The following is a 22,734-nucleotide window of genomic DNA, read 5'->3' as shown; positions in this document are numbered from 1 at the left end:
TGCAGAGTCGGACACGACTGAGTGACTGAACTGAACTGATGAATGACTTTTAGATAATGCATATGTGGGGCTTTTTAAATTGGGTGAACAAATCTGTAGGGTTAAATACCTGGAAAATAAGTGAAGCTTCATTTCTTTCCTTCCTCCCATCTTCCCCCCCACTCTCTCTCTCCATCAACAAGATGCGCAAATGCATATACATGAAGTTCCGTGACAGTAAAATATCTATAGTAAAACACTTGGTCAAGCAGCTAAGTGTTATGGAAAAGTCTGAGAAGGAAAATTTTAGAGCCTTAGGTTCCAATTCTGGCCCACACTAGCAAAGAGATAGCAGGCAAGACACTTAACTATCTTTTATCTGTAAAGTAAGTGGCTTGGCAGATGATTACTGAGGTCTCCTTTAACTTTAACTACTGGATTGTACTTTTATTTCTGGAGAGCTACAAGCAGACATCCAATTCAAATATGTTGTTAAAAATGGTCCTGTCTTTTTAATAGTAAGTTCAGTCTGTAAGAAAAGAGTGAAACACTATTCTTCTTTAAAATATTTGTTATTTTGAAGAGATATCTTGGTCCAATCATTTGGCTACATTTTAAGTTCCCAAACTAAAACTGGCTTTATGGGTATGTGATGTACACAGGGCCTCAAGCTTAGAGCGGCTCCATACCAGACTATGGCTATCTTGAAATTCTTAATTTTGAAAAAAGGTTTTCATTTTACATGAGACTCTGCAAATTATGTAACTGGTTCTGGCTACAACTTATAATCTATAGTTTAATTTTTAGGCCCAGGACTCCTTCTTCTTCTTCTTTTAAATTAGAAACCCACATGGGCCTCTTTCTCCTGCAGTTACTCTGTATTTGTGCTGGAATAAATTGCTTCACCTGCCAGACTGCAGGATGTGTGGACAGCAGCGCAAAGGACACGCATACCCCCCTTTGTCTTCAAAGGGCCATCCCTCAGCTGCAGCCATCGGTAGCGGCCTAAACTGCTTTCACTGGGAATTCCCACATCAGTGCAAATGTTTGCAAGAGTCTAGTAGACTGTGTAGAAGACTCAGTGAAGAGACTAAAGAGTCCTCCTTTGAAAATCCAAGACTGACAGGTCACGCAAGAGCCTGTTCTGTGAAAACTTCCAGTGCCCACCTCATTCTCCTGTGTTGTTCTTGAACATTTGTTCAAGACCTGACCACTTTGTTTCAGAAGGAGTCTCCAAAGAGCAGTAAATAGGGAACTGGCTTCCCAGGGGGTCCAGTGGTAAAGAATCTGCCTGCCCATGTAGGAGCACAGGAGACAACAGGTTGATCCCTGGGTTGGGAGAATCCCCTGGAGGAGGAAATCGCAACCCACTCCAGTATTCTCGCCTAGATAATTCCATGGACAGAGGAACCTGGTGGGTTGCAGTCCATGAGGACGCATGCAAAGAGGGAACTACTCAGAGAAAGGCTCTGAGATCAGCGGCTCCTTGGGATGATAATTCCACTTCTGACCTCACGCGTAGTGTGCGTGCAGTCCTTGAGCCAGGCGGGGAGGGCACAGCAAACACAATGAAGACAAGTTAATCTGAATTTATTACGCTGTCCTGGTCATCGTCGGTTTACTTCCTAGCCTGTGAAATAAGGGTACTACTTACTTCACAGAGCTGGCGTGACGATACAAAGAGATAATAAGTGACTAAGCACTCGAAGAGTTACTTCGTAGAAGTATTGGCAAGGTGCAATGTGGGCACACGATTTAAAAACAAAGGCAATTTGTTTCTGGAGATACGTAGAGGTTTTTCTCCCTAACAGGAGCAGCTTAAATGGAAGTGGAGATAGGAAGAAATTTAAATGATTTGACTTTCCTCATTTTCAAACGTTGGAACTTGACATCCCGTGAAGGGCCCCTCTCCAGACCAGTCACCGAGGGGAATGCCACCTGAATAGAGATGCCAGCAGAGAAAAAGAGATCCTGCCCATTCCAGCGCTGTCCATGTCTGCACATACAGAGCTTCCAGACCTGTTGTGTCTTTTTCTCTTCCCACGCCCGTCTAGTCTCGGCGTCCGGGAGGACAAGCCCCGGCGACCCTGCCCCGACCCCAGGCTCTCGCACTAAATGGGCAGCGGCTGTCCACCGCTTCTGGGAAAGGGAGAACGCGGGCGCGGACAGGAGGGTGGGGCTCGCTCTGTGGGCGGGGCCATGGACTAATCCGGGCAGCGGGAGCTGCAGACCTGCTTGAAGAGGAAGAGGAGGCGAAGGGGAGAGGCTGGACCAGGCCGAGGTAGGCGGGTTCGGGGGCGGGGTCACTGGATGTGCCTCCTGCTGGTGCAGTCGGAGCCTGGGGCTAGGCTGGGAGAGGCGGGGCGGGGCTGGGCTGAGGTGGGTGGGGCCTGAGGGAGGAGCCCTGGCGGGCGGGCTGCTCAGCGCGGGGGCTGAACCCTGCCAAGACTAACCCTGTCCGCCTGCGGTCCCCAGAGCTGCACTCACTGCCGGAGCCCGGGACGTGGCGCCCCGGGGGAGGAGGGCGAAGGGACAGAGCGATGGCCCCGCGGGGACTCCCGGGGTCCGCCGTGCTCGCCGCTGCTGTCTTCGTGGGAGGAGCCGTGAGTTCGCCACTAGTCCGCTCGGGTGAGTGCCCTGTCGCGGCTGGGGCGCGCAGGAGAGCGCGAGGGATCCGGACTGCCGCCCCCGCTGAGCCCCAGCTCCCCTGGTCTTGGCACAGCCGCGGGATCCTGGCGCTGAGCATCTGGCTGTCCCGGGGGTGGCCCGGGTCGGGCGCGGCGCGTGGCGATGGCTCCCGGCCCTTCCTTCCCGCCCGCTCGGCTCCCGCCTTCTCTCTTCTCTGCTGCTGAGAGAACCTGTTACCAGTCCCCCCGCCCCCACCTCTGAGCTGTCTGGCGTGTAGGGACCCGGGCGGCTCTTGCCTTCCTGGGGAGCGCTTCCGCCTGGGTACAGCGACCCAGAGCCCTGCGGACCCCTTTCCTGCCCTTGTCCTCAAAGGGCCCGCGAGCGGAAGATTGTGACACCGGCGACCGGGTGCGCTGTCGTCGCCGGCTTCCTCTCCGCTCCCCCCCCCCTTTTTTTTTTAAATTTAAATATTAAAGCCTTGAGGAGTTCCACCTTCTTTCCAAGTTTTATTTTAGCATCAGTCTTGGAAAAAGGGAAGGCGAGTTTGTAAACTTACCTTTCCTTCTTCTTTGAGTTGATTCCTGTCACCACAAGAGGAACCTTCTGTGGTCAGAGCAGGAAGCCATCAGCAGAGATGATAAAATACTGTCTCCAGTGATGAACATGGAACAGGAGTTTTTAATTGAAATCTAAGACGAGGTGTAACTTTCACGGAAGTCCTTTTTCACACTCTTGTTTTTATAACTATAGACGCTAGGGATTCCTTACCATTTGTCCCCTCTTAATTGCCACCTCACAGCAGTAGTTAAAATAATAAATCTATACCTTCTTGGCCAGTTGGGGTTACTACAGCCTGGAATCTTACGTCAGCAAACCCTTCCAAGCTTGAGTAGCTCCTCTTCAGGTCCAAATAATAAGCAAGTAACTGGAAGCCTTCCAACCATTACTATCTCCTCCCTAAAAACATACATACTGCTCTTCTCTCCTGAGAAGACTCTGCTTGCTTGCAGCTTTTAAACTGGCTTATCTCCCTGGTCTTCACTCTTTCATAGAAACCAGAATACCTTAGGAAGGGAACAGAACGGTATGTCTCTTGAGTCTTTATTAGCAGATCTGTATTTCCTTCAGCCAACCATCCTGAGGAAATGGCCACTAGTGACATGTATTATTGGATAAGAGATTTTGGGTTTCACTCTGCATACCATTAGTGAGACAGGTAGGGGCATGAAAGTGAAAAAGTTAGTCTCTGAGTTGTGTCTGACTCTTTGGAACCTCATGGACTGTAGCCCGCCAGGCTCCTCTGTCCATGGAATTTTCCAGGCAAGAATACTGAAGTGGATAGCCATTCCCTTCTCCAGGGGATCTTCTCAGACCCAGGGATCGAACCCAGGTCTCGTGTACTACGGGTGGATTCTTTACGTCTGAGCCACCAGGGAAGCCCAGATAGGGGAATCATCAGGTTCAAATTGGACCTCAGGTTGTAGACGGTACTTACAGGGCTAGAATCAGTTGCTCCAGAATTTGAAGAGCTTAACCTGGGAGGGAAGTTGTTAAAAATTCAGCACATGATGCATGTAATCAGTCATAGCGGGAGAAATCCTTCCATAGTGTGAGTATGTATTTTGATAGATCTTTGAGCAGCAGCAGCTTTCCAAACTGGAATGTGATGATGAAAGCTCTTAATTACACAGTATAATGCTTGAGAAGAAGGAGGTATCTAAAAGGAAACGGTCCAGAGTACAGATGTGCCAGTGTGACTTGAGACCTGTTTCATGAAGAAAAGATGCCCTGAGCAGCTAACATCTGGTGCCCATGGAATCTAAGACAGTGTTAACTTTTGTAGGCTTAGTTTAGGGAAGTAGGGAGAAAGTTGGGAGAAACGTTGAGTAACTGTTATTTGTCAAGCTTTGAGCTGGGCACTTTATATTCATTTTTATAGTTATTTCTCATAATTCTATGAAGTTCTTATTTCCAGTACAGCATCTGAGGCCCAGAGAGGTTAAAAAATTAGTCCAAGATCCCATATGTAGTGTATCATTCAGCGTTCAGTCAGAGAGGCAGAACCATTAGGAGGGGTGTGTGTGTGTGTGTCTACATGTATCTTTATCTTTGATAACCCAGCTTGCTTGATTCCAAAGTTCATTCTCTTTCCCCTATACCTCACTGCTCCGCAGAGAAAAAATAGAACAGAAATCAACTTCGGTGTCTTGTTGGGGTTCTAGGATAGGGAGTTTAGGATATCATAGTATTGTTAAGTGTGGGGTTATCAGACTTTGGGAAGCAGAGAAAATAAGGACAGGTAAGTGAACGATGGGTAGTGGCAATGTCTCTTTGACTTCCTGCCTAGTAGAACCTCTTTAAGCTTCTGTCTTAGTAGCAGCATTTGAAACTGTATACCACTGCACCAGAAGGGATGGTTTTCCACACTTGGCTTATTTATGTCTTTAAGTTCTCTGGTTACTTAGGGCTTAGTTTCTCTGCAGACAATGGACATAGCCTTTGAGTAAGGAGTGGACTGAAAAGGACCAGGGACTGGTGAATAAGAGGTGCTCTCTCCTGGGGCTCTGTGGGCTTCCATCCAGCCTCCTGACTCCTCATTTAGATGCTCACGATAAACTTCATTAAATTCCAGGTTGTCCTTTAGCCAGGTAGCTGCTTGGCTGTGTATCTATGTTATTCATAGTCAGTGGGCAGGATGTTTTGAGAAAGCAACCCTTTGGGGCTTGGGCTTTCCAGCCCAAATTGTATTGAAAGAGGAAATGAAAAATTCGAGATGTGCCTGCCATTTCCCATCTTCCCCGCATATCCCCCCAAAGTAAATTAAACAACCATTGCTATTTGGGAGTTTGAGTAGTTGAGTTTGAACAAGAGAGATTAAAGACCCAGGTGATGGAGGAAAAAGTTTTGTTGTTACTTTTTAAAGAATTGTTTGTCTCTGATGTTGAAGTTCAATTACATATTGGGACAGAAGAGAAGTTGTTTAAAAATTGATAAAAAATGATTGAAACTGTCACTGGTTAAAACTATTATGTTGAGTGGTTTCTGAGAATTGTAGGGTAGTTACTTCAGTAATTCTAAAGATTTGGTATTAGTAAATCTGGTGTGGCTAACAGGACTAAAATTGGAATTTGCAGTTAGTACCCTGTAGGCACTTTACTCTTTTTTGGAGGAAGGAATGCAGTATTTATTTTACCTGTTTTGTGGCAGGTTCTGGTCTAAGTACTAAGATCATTTAATTCTTACAGCATCCTGTTAGCTGTATAATTTTATTCCTCTATGTATAGATGAGGAAATTGAATCCTGAGAAGTTAACTTGAACAAGTCACTTGAGTATGTATGTTGGATTTTGACCTTGACTCACATCTGTTCAATTCTGAGGACTTTTATTACCAGATCATTTTGTTCTGCCCTCTAGTGAGGAATTTCTTTTTATTCTAAGATATTTAGAGAAATAGGTTTTTCTTTTACACATTGTTGCTGTTGTTTAGTCCCTAGGTTGTGTTCAACTCTTCTGTGACTCCATGACCTATAGCCTGTCAGGCTCCAGTGTCCATTGAATTTTCCAGGCAAGAATAGTGGAGTGGGTTGCCATTTCCTTCTCCAGGGGATCTTCCCAACCCAGGGATCGAACCTGATTCTCTTATATCTTCTGCACTGGCCGGCAAATTCTTTACCACTGTACCACCTGTGAAGCCCCAAAGATATTTATAAAAAGTCATTAATACTGTAAAGACGTGATAGAGTGGAAAGAGTACCAACCTCTAAGTCATAACCCGGACTTAAAGTGTGCCTGCACTTTCTGGAATGTGATTCTCTCTGCCTCTATATTCTTGCCTGTAAAATGGGTATGTGCCAACTCCTGTCTTTGCCTGCCTTACTGGCTGCTAGTGAGGAACAAATGAGCTATTGCCTCTGAAAGGTGTTGGCAAATGGCAAAGTGGTATATAGCTTTTATCTTGTGTATCTTTTTTCCCCTGTATTTCTTACCCACAGTGCCCCTTAGACTAGACTTACAGTGTCAGTCAAATTGTCTAATAAATGTAGACCACACATGTTTTCATTCTGGAGGTGGTGATGGTTTGCAATCATAGGTTCCTTATAAACATATGAAAGTCTGGAGTGACACCTCAGATTCACGAATTTGTTGCCGCTGCCTGGGAGTTAAGTAGCCAGGCCTTTTTTTCCCTGTTTCCCTTCAGCTAAAACACAGTGCTCTTGATATTTCTGGAGAATTCCCCCAAAGATTTAAAGTTTGGAGAAGAAGGGAGAGAATCACCTTTGATCTCATTATCCCAAGGCACTTACCCCTGTCAGCCTGGTCTTCTATATGTATTTTCCACTTGGAGGAGATCTTAATGCAAATATACTTTTTTACCCTGTGTTTTTTACCTAATGTTATACTTGCAGGTTTCTCCATTTCTCTATACACTCAAAAAGTGGCTGCGTAATATTCCATTGTATGGATTCTCTATATTTTACCTCACTGGGCTTCCATTTTAGTTTTTGCTGATTATTTTAAAGTGAGTTTTAAAGCTCATTGTTTAGGTGAATACCTATGCATAAAGCTTTGTCTAGATATCAATGACTTCCAGAGAAAATGGGTTCCTGAAAAGGCACTGTTGGGGGTCAAAGGTATTTATGTTTGAGGCCACTGGGGACACCAACCTTAGTGACTAAAGGGTGTCCCATTTTACAGTCTCACAGCATTGGTCAAAGGACTCACTTTTGACAGTGTTGGTATTTTCTCTGCAAAACATATTTGCTAACTTATAAGGCAAAAATTCCTGTAGGACTTCCCTGAAGCTCAAATGATAAAGAATCTGCCTGCAATGCGGGAGACCAGGGTTCTGTACCTGGGTTGGGAAGATCCTCTGGAGAAGGGTAAGGCAATCCACTCCAGTATTCTTCCTGGAGGGGCCGGGCGGCTACAGTCTGTGGGATCACAAAGAGTTGAACATGACTGATCGACTAAAACACACGAGGCAAAAATTGGAACCTTGCTTGTTTAAATTGGTATGTCTTTGATTATGGGTAGGTTGCCTATTTTTTTCTAGTATTTGAACTGATTGCACATGTCTGTAATTCTTCATGGACAATTCCAAAATCTGAAAACAGAAAGATTTTTGAGGTTTTTTGCATACCCTCTTGGTGGGTAATACCTAACCTGAACCAGTGTGGGATTCTACAGTGTCTATTTATCTCACTTAGTTTGAATATTGCTAAGTTTTGGCTGCAGTGATATTAGTGAATTTGATTTCTAAGTGTTACAAAATGTGTGCTAAATGCGTGTGTTACCTTTTGAGGATTGCAGCCTGAATTCCCAGGTACATCTGACCTCCAGGTTTTCAGATAAGGGATTATGGTCCTGCATTTCCTCTTCCACAACTCATCTATTTCTTGTTTTTGGGCAGTCAAATGTAAAACTGCTCACAGTAGTAAAATACCTTATGGAGAAAAAGAACTCCTCCGACGCGTGGCACTTTGTGAAAAGGAGCACTGCTTGGGTATTTTAGCATGGAATCTAATAAAGTAAAGATAGCTTGGGTAAAGCTGAGCATTCGAGTATTTTAGGTGGGTTTAGGAGTGGGACATAATAGGATACACATTATAATGGAAACTCTGCGTTCCTCTGCCAGTTACTGACACAGCTTTCTTTGTAAGGGAGAAAAAAACCCAGAGTCCTCCCAAGGGCCTCTTTGAGGAGGGAGGGATGATAGAGGGTGCTGGATACCCCAGGCAAACTGAGTTCCTGTGCCCAGTCATCTCACCCTGAAGATCCTTGTGCCAAACTTCTTGAACTCAGGGTTTTTCTACCCAACTGTGCAGTGCCCCAAGCTTCCTGCCTTCTTGTCTTTTTCATCTCAAACAGCTGCCAGCTCTTCCCAGCTCCCTCCTCCATCCCATTTTGTGTGCACATCCCTGTGTATAACTGCATTCCAACCACAGAGAAAATGCCTGTTGTACAGAGAGTCAAAAACCTTTGAACCACTTCCCTCGTCTGTGTTGTGGAGAAAATACGGCAGAGTTGCTTCACTGGGATTGTTATGATGATTACATGAGATAAAAACAAGAGTGCATGGCTCAGTGTTTGACATGCAGCAGGTGCTACAAAAGTATATTTCTGTGTCCTTAACCAAAGACTCCCTGTCACAGCTCTCAGATGGGACGAAAGTTGCTACCTGCTCCAGAATTTTCCTTTCAGGTCCTCTGTTATCGCTCTGACTCATCTTGCTCAGAGCCCAGCTGCTGAGTCTGGGGTGTCCTGGGTGGGAGCTGAGGAGGCAAGGTGGGCAGAGCCAGTGCCCCAGGGGAGGAGGAGTAGGGACCAGTGAACTCGGCAGAGCGCTCTCTCGGGGTGCAAGGGATGTGCAGGGCTTAGCCTAATCTACCAAAATTAGGCACGGTAGGAGAGAAAGAAAAAAGGAAGAAACTGTTCATCTTGATAAGGGTAAAACATAGCCGTTTCTTTTGGGAGAATTTTGAAAGATTCACCAACTGATTTTTGTCTAGCCAGTGGATCTTGTTTTTGACAGTCTTCCCCTAGGATTGGTGTAATTGTCCTAGTGACATCCTTTTTGAGGATCCCGAGTATAACTGCTCATTGTTCATCTTCTCATTGTTCAGTAGTGAATGTTATGTTGAAGTAGAATATAATTAGAAATATATGTAACATAAACAATAATATATGATGTATAATATACATATGAAAAGAAAGTGAAAGTGTTAGTCTCTCAGTTATGTCAGACTCTGCAGTTCCATGGACTGTAGCTTGCCAGTGTCCCCTGTCCATGGGATTCTCCAGGCAAGAATACTGGAGTTCCCATTCCCAGTATTCTGGGAACTGGGTTCCCATTTCCTTCTCCAGCGAATCTTCTCAACCCAAGGATCAAACCCAGGTCTCCTGCATTGCAGGCAGATTCTTTATCATCTGAGCCACAAGGGAAATGTAATATATGTATAATAAATATATTTAGTCTCTGTCCTCAGTTCTTGGGACAGAGTTGCTCAAACCCCTGACATTTCCTAAATATTTAGGATCTTTTTCTGTGAGAAGCCCCCTTTGAGTGAATACTAATCTGGTGATGACTTAGGGTGGTGCCCCTGGATAGCCTCAGGATGGGCTGGTCGCCTGAAAGAGGGTGGGGATAGAGCTGAAACTTTCAGCCTTGCCCAGCCGCCTCTGAGAAGGGGAAGAGCCAGGGGGAAGATCACAGATTAAGTGCTTTAAAAATTTGAATAACAAGATGGTGAGCTTCTGGGTTGATGAGAGCCTGAAATGTGTGGTGAGTGGAAACCCCACTCTTTTTCCGTCCTGTGCATCTCTCCCGTCTGTCTGTTCCTGGGTTATATCCTTTTATAATAAACTGGTGATCTGCAAAGTCAAATGTTTCCCTGAGCCACTCTATAACTTAAACCATACTCAATGAGGGGGTGTATAGTCAGTTGGTCCGAAGCACAGATGACAACATGGACTTGGAATTGGTTTCTGTTGGGGGCAGGGTGGGGGTGCAGCCTTGTGCCTGTGAACCTGTTAGGGAGGACACTTGCTTCGGGTAGTGGAGGGACTGAGTCAGTTGCTTGGTTGTTGTTCAGTCACTTAGTTGTGTCTGACTGTTTGTGACCCCATGGACTGACTGCAGCTTGCCGGGCTTCCCTGTCCTTCACCATCTTCCAGAGCTTGCTCAGACTTATGTCCATTGACTCGATGATGCTATCCTACTATCTCATACTGGGACAAATGAGCTACAGCCCTGCAGCTTTAGAGCTGATCGTCTCCTCAAACCTTGTTCAGCAGATGACACCAAGTTGGCTTACCCAGGTCTCAAGCAAATCCTGCAGTCTGTCTTGAACTCTTCTCATTGAGTTAAAGCTGCTTCTCCACTGCATGGACCCCACTTTGCTGCTTCTGGCAAGTTTTCCTCTTGCCCTTTGCCCTCATGCTCCAGGGTCTGGTTTCTCGGCTCTCTGGCTTTGGGGTGGGTGAGCAGGCCCTGAGAAGCATGACTTTGGCTAACTGACTTCTGAGAGTAATTGTGTTGTTTTAATCATGTCATGTTAGTGTCAGAGGGGACGCCGTGGTCATCTTAATTAAACCCTCCCTTTGCTGATGGGGGACCTTCAGGTTCAGGAGTCTATGTGAGTCAGAATGGCCATAGTCCGTGGTGGAGGAGCAGAACATTAGTTCTGGTGAGGGAGTGTGTGTGTGTGTGTGTGAGTGTGTATGTGTGTGCTGGTCACTGTCCAAGGCTCAGATCCAAGTGTAGGACCTGGAACAGAGCAGAGGCTTAAAAACCTTTGAATGCAGGAAGGAAGGAAGGAAGTCTGAGCTGAGAAATCCAGGTGTTCTGACTCAGCCCGAGGCTTTTTCTTTATAATAAAGCGTAGACTTAGGCTTTTCAAAGTCACCCACCTATCTTAGCTGTAAGTTTCTTCTCTCTCCTCCTAGATTGGAAAGACAGTTTTATCTGTCCGTTTTTATGGGCTGTGTGTGTGCATGCTAAATCACTTCAGTCATGTCCTATTCTTTGCAACCTTTATAAACTGTAGCCCACAGGCTCATCTGTCCATGGGGATTCTCCAGGCAAGAGTACTAGAGGTGGGTTGCCATGCCCTCCTCCTGGGCATCTTCCTGACTGAGGGATAAAACCAGCGTCTCATGTCTCCTGCATTGGCAGGCAGATTCTTCACCATTAGAGCCACCTGTATTGGGTAAAAGCCTGGATTTTGGAGCAGAGCTACACAAGTTCAGATCCCAGGTCTGCTTGTCTATTGGGGCTTCCCAGGTGGCACTGATGGCAATGCAGGAGACTTAAGAGACACTGCCTGCTACCCCTGGCCCATCCAGCATCGTTTGATCTCAGTACTGTTTTATGGGCTATATTGCTCCCAAAGTCTAAGATGAAGACTCTGGTCTTGGAGAAAAAAGAATGACAATACAAAAGTAAGCAAGTACTGCCTTATCAGGCGAATATGATGGGAGATTGATATATTTGAAAGTGTTAGTGAAAATTTTTCAATGCAAAGATTTTCAAAACCCAAATCCATGCATGAAGTTTACTTTACCTAACTGGTCCTTTATATGCATCTGTTAATTTCATATCATATTGTCAAGTTTATAATACTTTATACCTTTCCTTTATACCTTTCACAGGTTCACTAAATATTTATGTATTTATTTGGCTGCACTGGGTCTTAGTCCTGGCGTGCGGGATCTTTAGTTGCTTTACGTGAACTCTTAGTCTTGGCGTGTGCGATCTAGTTCCCCAATCAGAGGTTGAACTCCAAGCCCCTCTGCATTGGGAGCATGGAGTCTCAGCCACTGGACCACCAGGGAAATCCTGCAGGTTAATTCTTTAAATTACTTATTCATTCTGCAAATGCTAGCCAAGTGCCTTACTGGTGTGCGAGGCGCTAGGTTGAAGGGATGAGAACAAAACAGACACAGTCTGTGCCTTTATGGAGCCAGCACAGGTTATCAGGAGGACAATTAAACAAGCCCTCATGATAAAGTATCATTACTACCTCGATAAGGAAAGTGTGGCACAGGGCCAGAGTGCCTGACCTGGGGCTGGGGGTGGACGAGAGTGGAGTACTGGTTGAGCAAGTACTGGAGGAAATGAAGTTTGAACCTATACTTGTGAACGTGTTGGCATTAATCAGATGAAGAGGACAGGTGGTCATGGAAGGGAGGGGTGAGGGCCATCAGAATGAACTATAGGACTAGTCACAACACAGATAGCCACTCTCCCCCTCCCCCAGTGTCTGTAGGTCCCAGAAGGGACTGGAGAATTTGCATATCTACCTCCTTCCTGGATGATGCTGCCTAAGAATCTTAACCTGGAAATCCCTCCCCTCTTCTTGGGGTAGTCATCCTGTTTTCCTCTCCTTCCTTGAGGCTGAAACTGTGGATAACACTGCCAGGAAAGCTTTCCTATGTATTCTTACCATGAATATCTCCTTCTGTGAATATATGCCTTGAGTCTGTGAATACATATTTTGAAGTGAAAGTGAAAGTCACTCAGTCGTGTCCGACTCTGTGACCCCATGGACTATACAGTCCATGGAATTCTCCAGGCCAGAATACTGCAGTTGGTAGCCTTTCCCTTCTCCAAGGGATCTTCCCATCCCAGGGATCAAACCCAGGTCTCTGGCATTGGAGGCTGATTCTTTACAAGCTGAGCCACAAGGGAAGCCCAAATATATACCTTGAGTCCATTAATACATCTTTTGAAGGTAAAGCTCATTTCCCATGCATGATTGCCAAGTCAGTATTCTATGTTATTGGACATAGAATTATAGGCAGTTGTTTCCACTGTGTTTTGTCTTAAGTAGACAACAGAGCATATAAGGCATACAAGCATTTGACTGCTTGATCAGATTTATTTTTTGCAACCGGTATCAGGAGCAGGTTGCTGTATTCTCTGTTTTGTAGAGATGAGGAAACAGACGTACAGAGGGATAGCCAAGATGAAGAGAAGGGAAATGTCTCATTCAAGTCCTAGGTGAGGGGATGGTGGTGGTGGTCTAGTCGCTAAGTCATGTCCAACTCTTGAGACCCCATGGACTGTAGCCTGCTAGGCTCCTCTGTCCATGGAATGGATTGCCATTTCCTTCTCCAGGGGATCTTCCTAACCCAGGAATTGAACCTGGATCTCCTGCATTCCAGACAGATTCTTTACTGACTGAGCTATGAGGGCTTCCCTAGATGAGGGGAAGCCAGAGCTATATACATGTTCATTGATCCCAAATGTTCTTTTTTGATATGTGAAATTGCATGTACTCCATGCTCAGCACTACTGGTGAAAGGAAGGTCTTATATATGTTTATTATTATTATCACGTACTTTTTCATTGTAGGTCCATCTACTTAAAGAGAAAACTAAGGCGGCTCATTAATTGAATGTAGATTTTGTTCTTAGTGGAAAATGGGCGATTATCCAAAGAATTCTTCAGAGATTGTCTGTTTACTTTTAGAGTAAATATTTCAAGGGACTAATTCAGTTTACGTGTCATTTGATTTCTAAATGACTTTTATAAAATTCTGGCATGAGGGAGATATTTTTAATAATCAGTTTCAGTTTCTTGAAAAGACACAGGTTAGACAGTTACGCCCTTCTTAAGTGGCCAGATAACTTTAGTAGAGAGGTTGGAGATTTATAAAGGACCTGGGGTTGGGAGGTGGGGGATGGCTGAAATAGATGAAGGGGATTAAGAGATACAAACTTCTAGTTATATAATAAATAGGTCATGGGATATATTATACATAATAGGGAATGTAGTTAATAGTATGGTAATGCCTTTAAATGGTGACAGATGGTAACCAGATTTATTGTGGTGATCATCTTATAATGCATAGACATGCCTAGTCACTGTGTTGTGTACCTGAAACGATTACAACACTGTACGTCAATTATACTTCAATAAAAATAAGCAGAAAAAGAAAGAAAGGAAAAAGAATCTGTATATAAAATGTCACATGGTAGGTAGGGTTAAAAACAAACAATTCTTTTCAGTATCAGTAACATGCCAAGCCTTCCTCCCCCGTGCAGAAACCAACATAATGTGGTTCTTAGAGATTCCTGTACCGGGGGGAAGCTGGAAGAATTCGCTGGGCTTTCTGTCTCACAGTTTAACTCGGAAACACTAATTTCCAAATATTGCAACAGCTCTTCATAGCTGGAAGTCTCCAACACAATCATGTGAATTATTCACATTATAAGGAACGGCAGCCCGGAATTTCCTGGCATTGGTAAAGTGGCAGATGGCTGATGAACTGGCATTCCTTCATTTTTCTTTGCATGTTTGTATGACCTGAATGCTTCTGCAACTTCCTCAGTTCTTTCCTATCTACTCCTCCTCTACTGAAGCAAAATACAGAACCAAAAAAAAGAGGCATGGGCTATTGCTTAACCCAGAGCCAAGAAAGCTGGGTTTTGAAGGTAAGACTCATTCCCCATGCATGATTGTCAAGTCAGTGTCTTAATAGTCTTTGCAAGTAAAACATGTATATACATTCCATACAAACATGCAATTCATTTAAAAATGAGGGCCTTCTTTGAAATACTGTTAGGTGCTGTGTAGGTACATGAAACGAACAACAATCTTGGTTTCTGTTCTCCACCAATTTGAGATGGAAATGGCAGAGGAGATAAGCTCTGAATACAAATCGGTACAGAATAAAGGAGGATGTGTTTGGAATCATCAGAGACCTACGAACGAAATACCACATGGGATCTCAGAGAAGATTTTCCTTCTGATAGGAGGGGTGGAGAATCCTTGAGAGCCTAAAACTTGGCATGTTAAGCAAAACCTTAAAAGGGAATGTGGGCATGGCAGCCCAACAAAAGGCATAGTTTGTGCAGAGGTGTGGAGGTAGGTCAGGAGAAGTTACTGCAGAAGGGAGAATGATGCTAGGCTGTGGGGCTCCTGAAACCAGGTGCATATTGTGTAGATGGTCAGGGGCTGAGGATGGGGTGGAGTGGAGGGGAGGGGACTAGAAGGCGCCCTCAGGCATTGCACTGTGATAGAAAAGCCCCAGATGCTGAGCTGAATAAGACCTGCGTACCAGACAAGGACCTAGTAATTTCAGCAAGGCCATTGAAACTGCCGTTCTGTTTCCTCATCTGGAGAAAGATGAGGGTTAGGGGTGGGCAGGGAGATGGGGAGGGAGGAGAGAGGATGAATATATGTGTTTTTAGTATATCTCAAAGCAGTTTGGATTCTCAAAAGAATATTACTAGTCCTTTGTAAGTAATATGAATATGACCTCTATAATGTATAGGTTTAATATAATGTGTTTGATATATAGATATAAACAAGTCCTCAAAGTTTGCTGGGAAATTAAAACCATGGAATAGGTGCAATGTACAGTCTTGGTGCCTTTGAACCAAGAATCGATGCCTTCAAACTATGGTGCTGGAGAAGACTTCTGAAAGTCCTTTGGACAGCAAGGGAGTCAAATCAGTCAATCTTAAGGGAAATCAACCCTGAATACTTGTTGGAAGGACTGATGCTGAAGTTGAAACTCCAGTATTTAAGTCATCTGTTGTGAACAGCTGACTTATTGAAAAAGTCCCTGATGCTGGGAAAAATAGAGGGCAGAAGGAGAAGAGGGCATCACAGAGTGAGATGGCTGGATGGCATCACCGATGCAATGGACATGAACTTGGGCAAACTTCGGGAGATGGTGAGGAGCAGAGAGGCCTGGCATGCTGCAGTCCATGCAGTTGCAAAGGGCTGGACATGACTGGGCGACTGAACAACAGTAATAGTCTTGGTGGTATGAAGACCAAAAAGTGTTCATTAATGGTAAAAGCCAGCTGTTTGTGTATATCTTAAGTTAGAGCATATCCTCTAAAACTGTACAAATCATCTTGACTCCTGAATTCTTTATTGCTTAACATTTATTTTTAGAGGATTGTTGTGTGTTTCCAGTTTTTGCCCCATTGTTGGTCAAGTTCTCATTGTTTTCTTCTCTTTCCAGGCGAGTCCAGGTCAGGAGGGCAGTGTTGGCCATCAGTGTTTAGGGCAGCGTCTTTACATAAAACATACAGATCAACTTTGGGTCAATTTATTAAATTCTGCTTGGCTAAGGGCTCTCTTTCTCCATTGTTTCTTGCAAGTCCATTTTCTTAGTCCCTTGATTTCTTACAATGTGACTGAATAGATTTGGGGGAGGAAAGATAGCCCACTTGAAAGTAGTTTAGTGTACATGGGTGCCTATTTATTATGGAAATAGGGGTACGGAGACAGTCGAGTTGGTGTGTCTTAATGCCTGGATGGGTGGGATAGGAAGGTGGGATAGGAAGGCAGGATAGAAAGGTGGGATAGGAAGGGGGGTGTCTTCAAGGAGGGAAGAATTCTTTTGCTTGAACCATATGATAAAATATTTGATCTTTTCCATGTTGTTCAGTGCTGCATCTTGATATGTAAATAAATTCTTGACCTGGAGTCATTGTGGCATAATAAAGGTTATATATTTGGCTTTTATCCCATGTTCCTAAAACCCTTGGAATTTCCTGAGTGATCAGAGTGTCTTTCGTTATTCACAATGAGCCCTTTAGACCATACCAGAGTTCGCCCTAATGAATGACTCTTGGTGGGCCCCTAGATAGCTTCAGAATGAGGGCCAGTTGCCGGAGGAACCAACTTCAGGATTATAGAGAGTTGGAACTTTTAGCTGCATCCCCTGAACTCAGGGGATGTTGAGGTCTTGGCAACTGAGTTAATCACCAAAGGCCAGTGACTTCAAAATGATCATGCCTATGTAATGAAATTTTTTGAAACTTTGATAAAAGCTCTGAAATAAGAAGGCTAAAGGAGCTTCTGGATTGGTGATTCTGTGGATGTGCTGGGAGGGTGATGTGTCTGGAGAGAGCATAGAGGGTCTGCACCACCCTAGCCCCCACCCCCTGCCCCTGCACTGTACTTTGTGCTATGGATCTCTTCTGTTTGGCCACTTCTACATTGTATCCTTTATAATAAACTTGTAATCATTAAGTATACCACATTCCTAAGTTCTCTGAGTCATCATAGCAAATTGTTGAACCTGAAGGAGATCCTGGGAGGCCTTGAGTTTGTGGTGGGTTAGCCTGGTTAAATTGTTGTTGTTGAGTTGCTTGGTCATGTCCGACTCTCTATGACCCATGGACCACAGGATTCCAGGCTTACCTGTCTTTCATCATCTCTGGAGCTTGCTCAAACTCATGTTAAATGAGTCAGTGATGCCATCCAATCATCTTATCCTCTGTCATCCCCTTCTCCTCCTGCCTTCAATCTTTCCCAGGATCAGGGTCTTTTCCAATGAGTCGACTGTTCACATCACATGGCCAAAGTATTAGAGCTTCAGCTTCAACATCAGTCCTTGAAATGAATATTCAGGGTTGATTTCCTTTAGGATTTACTGGTTTGATACCCTTGTAGTCCAAAGGACTCTCAAGAGTCTTCTTCAACACCACAGTTCAAAAGCATCAATTTTTCAGCACTCAACCATCTTTCTGGTCCAGCTCTCGTATCCATACGTGACTAGTGGAAAAACCATAGCTTTGACTATGTGCACATTTGTCGGCAAAGTAATGTCTCTGCTTTTTAATATGCTGTCTAGGTTTGTCATAGCTTTTCTTCCAAGGAGCAAGCCTCTTTTAATTTCATGGCTGCAGTCATCATCTGCAGTGATTTGGGAGCCCAAGAAAATAAAGTCTGTCACTGTTTCCATTGTTTCCCCATCTATTTGCCATGAAGTGATGGGACCAGATGCCATGATCTTAATTTTCTGAATGTTGAGTTTTAAGTCAACTTTTTCACTCTCCTCTTTCACCTTTATCAAGAGGCTGTTTAGTTCCTCTTTGCTTTCTGCCATAAGGGTGGTGTCATCTGCACATCTGACGTTATTGATATTTCTCCCAGAAATCTTGATTCCAGGTTGTGCTTCATCCAGTCTGGCATTTCGCATGATGTACTCTACATATAAGTTAAATAAGCAGAGTGACAATATACAGCCTTGACTTAATCCTTTGCCAGTTTGGAACCAGTCCATTGTTCCATATCTGGTTCTAACTCTTTCTTCTTGACTGCATACAGATTTCTCTGTATACAGATTTTGTACAGATTTCTCTGTATACAGAAATACAGATTTCTCAAGGCAGGTAAGGTGGTCTGGTATTTTCATCTCTTTAAGAATTTTCCACAGTTTGTTGTGATCCACACAATCAAAGGCATAGTCAATGAAGCAGAAGTAGATGTTTTTCTGGAATGCTCTTACTTTTTCTATGATCCAGCGGATGTTGGCAATTTGTTCTCTGGTTCCTCTTCCTTTTCTAAATCCAGCTTGAACATCTGGAAGTTCTTGGTTCATGTAATGTTAAAGCCTTGCTTGGAAAATTTTGAGCATTACTTTGCTTTTATGTGAAATGAGTGCAATTGTGTGGTAGTTTGAGCATTCTTTGGCCTTGCCTTTCATTGGGATTGGAATGAAAACTGACCTTTTCCAGTCTTATGGCCACTGCTGAGTTTTCCAAATTTGCTGGGATACTGAGTGCAGCATTTTAAAAGCATCATCTTTTGGGATTTGGAATCATTAAGCTGGAATTCCATCACCTCTGCTAGCTTTGTTTGTAGTGATGTTTCCTAAGGCCCACTTGACTTTGCACTTCAAGATGTCTGGCTCTAGGCAGGTGATCACACCTCTGTGGTTATCTAGGTCATTGAGATCTTTTTGTATAGTTCTTCTGTGTATACTTATCACCTCTTCTTAATATCTTCTGCTTCTATTAGGTCCAAACTGGTTCTGTCATTTATTGTGCCCATCTTTGCATGAAATGTTCCCTTGGTATCTCTACTTTTCTTGAAGAGATCTCTAGTCTTTCCCATTCTATTATTTTCCTCTATTTCTTTGCATTGTTCATTTAGGAAAGCTTTCTTTTATCTCCTTGCTATTCTTTGGAACTCTGCATCCAGATGGGTATATCTTTCCTTTTTACCTTTGCCTTTTGCGTCTCTTCTTTTCTTAGTTATCTGTAAGGTTTCTTCAGACAACCGTTTTGCCTTTTTGCATTTCTTTTCCTTGGGGATGGTTTTGATCACCACCTCCTGTACAGTGTTACAAACCTCTGTCCATAGTTCTTCAGGCACTCTGTCTATCAGAGCTTTTCCCTTGAATCTATTTGTCCCTTCCAGTGTATAATCGTAAGGGATTTGATTTAGGTCATACCTGAATGGCGTAGTGGCTTTCCCTACTTTTTTCAATTTAAACCTGAATTTGGCAATAAGGAAATCGTGATCTGAGCCACAGTCAGTTCCTGGTATTGTTTTTGCTGACTGTATAGAGCTTCTCCATCTTCAGCTGCAAAGAATATAATCAGTCTGATTTTGGTGTTGACCATTTGGTTATGTAATGTGTAGAGTCTTCTCTTGTGTTGTTGGAAGAGGATGTTTGCTATGACCAATGCGTTCTCTTGGCAAAACTCTATTAGCCTTTGCCCTGCTTCATTTTGTACTCCAGGGCCAAACTGGCTTGTTATTCCATGCATCTCTTGATTTCCTACTTTTGCATTCTAGTCCCCTGTGATGAAAAGGACATCTTTTTTGGTGTTAGTCTAGAAGGTCTTCTTGCTGCTGCTTCGTGTCCGACTCTGCGGACCCCATGGACTGCAGCTTACCAGGCTTCTCCGTCCATGGGATTCTCCAGGCAAGAACACTGGGGTGGGTTGCCATTTCCTTCTCCAAAGAAGGTCTTGTAGGTCTCCATAAAACCATTTAACTTCAGATTCTTTGGCATTACTGATTGGGGCATAGACTTGGATTAGTGTGATATTGCAGAGAAGGCAATGGCACCCCACTCCAGTACTCTTGCCTGGAAAGTCCCATGGATAGAGGAGTCTGGTAGGCTGCGGTCCATGGGGTCGCTGAGAGTCAAACACGACTGAGTGACTTTACTTTCACTTTTCACTTTCATGCATTGGAGAAGGAAATGGCAACCCACTTCAGTGTTCTTGCCTGGAGAATCCCAGGGACAGGGGAGCCTGGTGGGCTGCCGTCTATGGGGTCGCACAGAGTCAGACATGACTGAAGTGACTTAGCAGCAGCAGCAGCAGTGTGATATTGAATGGTTTGCCTTGGAAATGAACAGAGATCATTCTGTTGTTTTTGAGATTATACCCAAGTACTGCATTTCGGTTAAATTGGTAGATGCTATTTGCAGTTGGTGTCTGAAATGGGTGCGGTCCTTGTGGGACTGAGCCCTTAAACCTGTGGGGTTTGTACTAACTCCAGGGAGCTGTTGTCAGAATGAACTGACTTGCAGGACATCCAGTTGGTGATGGAGAATTGGCTGTTGGGAAATGAAATAGTCGTCTTTCCTATTGGGAAACATCAGTTCATAATATTAATACTATTGTGGCTGTAATAATCTCTTTGAAATTATGGTTGTTTACTATTTAAAGACTGAAAAAGCTTTAAAAAAAGTATAGTGGGGGTTCCCCGCTGGCTCAATGGTAAAGAATCCACCTGCCAGTGCAGGAGTCACAGGTTCAATCCCTGATCTAGAAAGATCCCCCATGCTGCGGAGCAACTAAGCCTGTGGGCCATGACTATTGAGCCTGTGCTCTAGAGCCTGGGAGCTGCAACTACTGAGCCCTTGTGCCACAAATGCTGAAGCCTGTGTGCTCTAGAACCCTCGCTCCACAGGAAGAAAAGCCACCACAATGGGAAGCCAGTGCACTGCCAGGAAGGGTAGTCCCCGTTCATCACAATCAGAGAAAAGCTGGCACAGCAAGGAAGACCCAGCACAGCCGAAAATAAGGAAAAAGAAAAACTGACTTAAAAAAAGTATATTGGGAAAGAAAAAAAATTATCAGGCCCATGCCATATTATTTATGTATTTACATTGTGTTTTATAGTGTAATAAAAGTAGAAGTTACACCACTCTGTGGTTTCTGTTGAATCTTCTCTCCTAAGGTGTAGACCAAAGATTGCATAGCATTTTCTCTGCCTTCAGTCAGTGGGGATATCTAGTATGTAAATATTTATGGACTGCAGTTATAGGTCATCTCCTTACTAAGGAATTTTCAGTATTTTGGTTTACCTCTACAGCATTACTATTACTATTTGGATAAGCCACATGAAATTACCAGTCTTCCACTGTTTTTGATCTACAGTGACAGCAGTTTCATAGGGTTCAACTTAATAGGAATGAAGGTTCTTTACTAACTTTCTACTTGCAGTAGAAAAAAAAAAGCCAACAACTGTAGTGACTGTCATCAGGACCTTTTAAAAAATGTTAAAAGTCAAAAAAGAAAAAAAATACTCCCAAATTCCACCAACAAAAGATACAAAATAATAAAAAGAAAAAAATAACCTATAATCTCACTACTCATAGATAACGAATGTAAACAGTTTGGTATTTTTTTTCTTTCAATAAAAACTGAGATCATGTTAGCTCAAAATACTACTTTATGTTTATTCCTTCACTTAATGTTTTTCATTAACAATTGCGATCATTTTGGGCAAAGGGATATGGCAAATCTGATCCCTTAAGGCGAATAGTTCCTATTGTTTTAAAAGTCAAAGGGAAGTTTAGAAATTTCAATAAGTAATCAGCAGTTTCAACAGTGTTCAATGCAGATCAGATGGCTTTTTTGATTTGCTTCTTATAAATCATAGCAGGAATTTTTTTAAAATTCGTACCTAATGTCAAAAAAATAGATAAATTGACCAGGAGACAATACAACTTAAATGTACCTTCTCTTCCAGATAGGTGATTCACCATTTTCTCACTGTCGGTTTATTACTGAATTGGATGAGTAATGATTACCCATAGATTTTTCTACTCAAGACTCTAACTCACCATAGAGATGAGCAATGGATAATCCCATTTTGTGGAACTTTACTGAATATTAAAACTGTTAACTCTCACAAGCAATAGAGCAGAGTTTGGGGCTCTGGAGACAGGCTGCCTGGATTAAAAACTCACCTCTGCTACTTGCTAGCTATGTGACTTGGTATAAGTTATTTGACCTTTCTGTGCTGTAGTTTTCATATCTGAAAGATGGAGTTGAAAACGATAGTGCCTACCTCATAGGATTATTGTAAGGGTTAAGCAAGTTCATACCTGTGAAGTGCTTGGTCTAGTCATTATACAATACTAGTGCTTTGTAATTATACAAAGCACTGATACTATGCATCAGTATGTGACTATTATTTTTATAATTTTTCTCTGTGTCTAACCTTTGCTACAGTTTCCAGAGTTATTTGAGTTCAGGCTGCTGCTGCTGCTAAGTCGCTTCAGTTGTGTCCGACTCTGTGTGACCCCATAGACTGCAGCCCACCAGGCTCCCATCCCTGGGATTCTCCAGCCAAGAATACTGGAGTGGGTTGCCATTTCCTTCTCCAATGCATGAGAGTGAAAAGTGAAAGTGAAGTTGCTCAGTCGTGTCCGACTCTTTGACGTTCATTTCTTCCCCTTCAAAATCAGGCTCTCTATATCTAGGGTTTTCTAATTTCATTTGTTTAATCTTGACTTTGTTTGCCTTTTCTGAAGCGGTCTAGGATAGAGAATACCCTAGTTCCTTTTCCCTTTTCTCTAACAGCCCCAGGGGAGACTTTGCGTCAAAGGACTCGTGACTTCCCTGCA

General features: G+C 43.6%; 1 protein-coding gene across 1 annotated transcript in view; it reads left to right on the top strand.

Annotated features, from left to right (window-relative positions):
- The first annotated feature begins 2,366 nt into the window (after positions 1 to 2,366).
- RELL1 (RELT like 1) overlaps positions 2,367 to 22,734 on the top strand; it is an 80,302-nt gene continuing 59,934 nt past the window's right edge. Inside the window, exon 1 of the mRNA XM_027544244.1 lies at positions 2,367 to 2,607. Coding sequence (XP_027400045.1) covers positions 2,520 to 2,607 — 88 coding nt within the window. The 5' untranslated portion in view covers positions 2,367 to 2,519. The remainder of the gene's footprint in view (positions 2,608 to 22,734) is intronic.

The sequence above is a fragment of the Bos indicus x Bos taurus genome, chromosome 6 (assembly GCF_003369695.1).
Source record: "Bos indicus x Bos taurus breed Angus x Brahman F1 hybrid chromosome 6, Bos_hybrid_MaternalHap_v2.0, whole genome shotgun sequence".
Lineage (NCBI taxonomy): Eukaryota > Metazoa > Chordata > Mammalia > Artiodactyla > Bovidae > Bos > Bos indicus x Bos taurus.
This window is presented reverse-complemented; position numbering and strand designations above follow the sequence as displayed.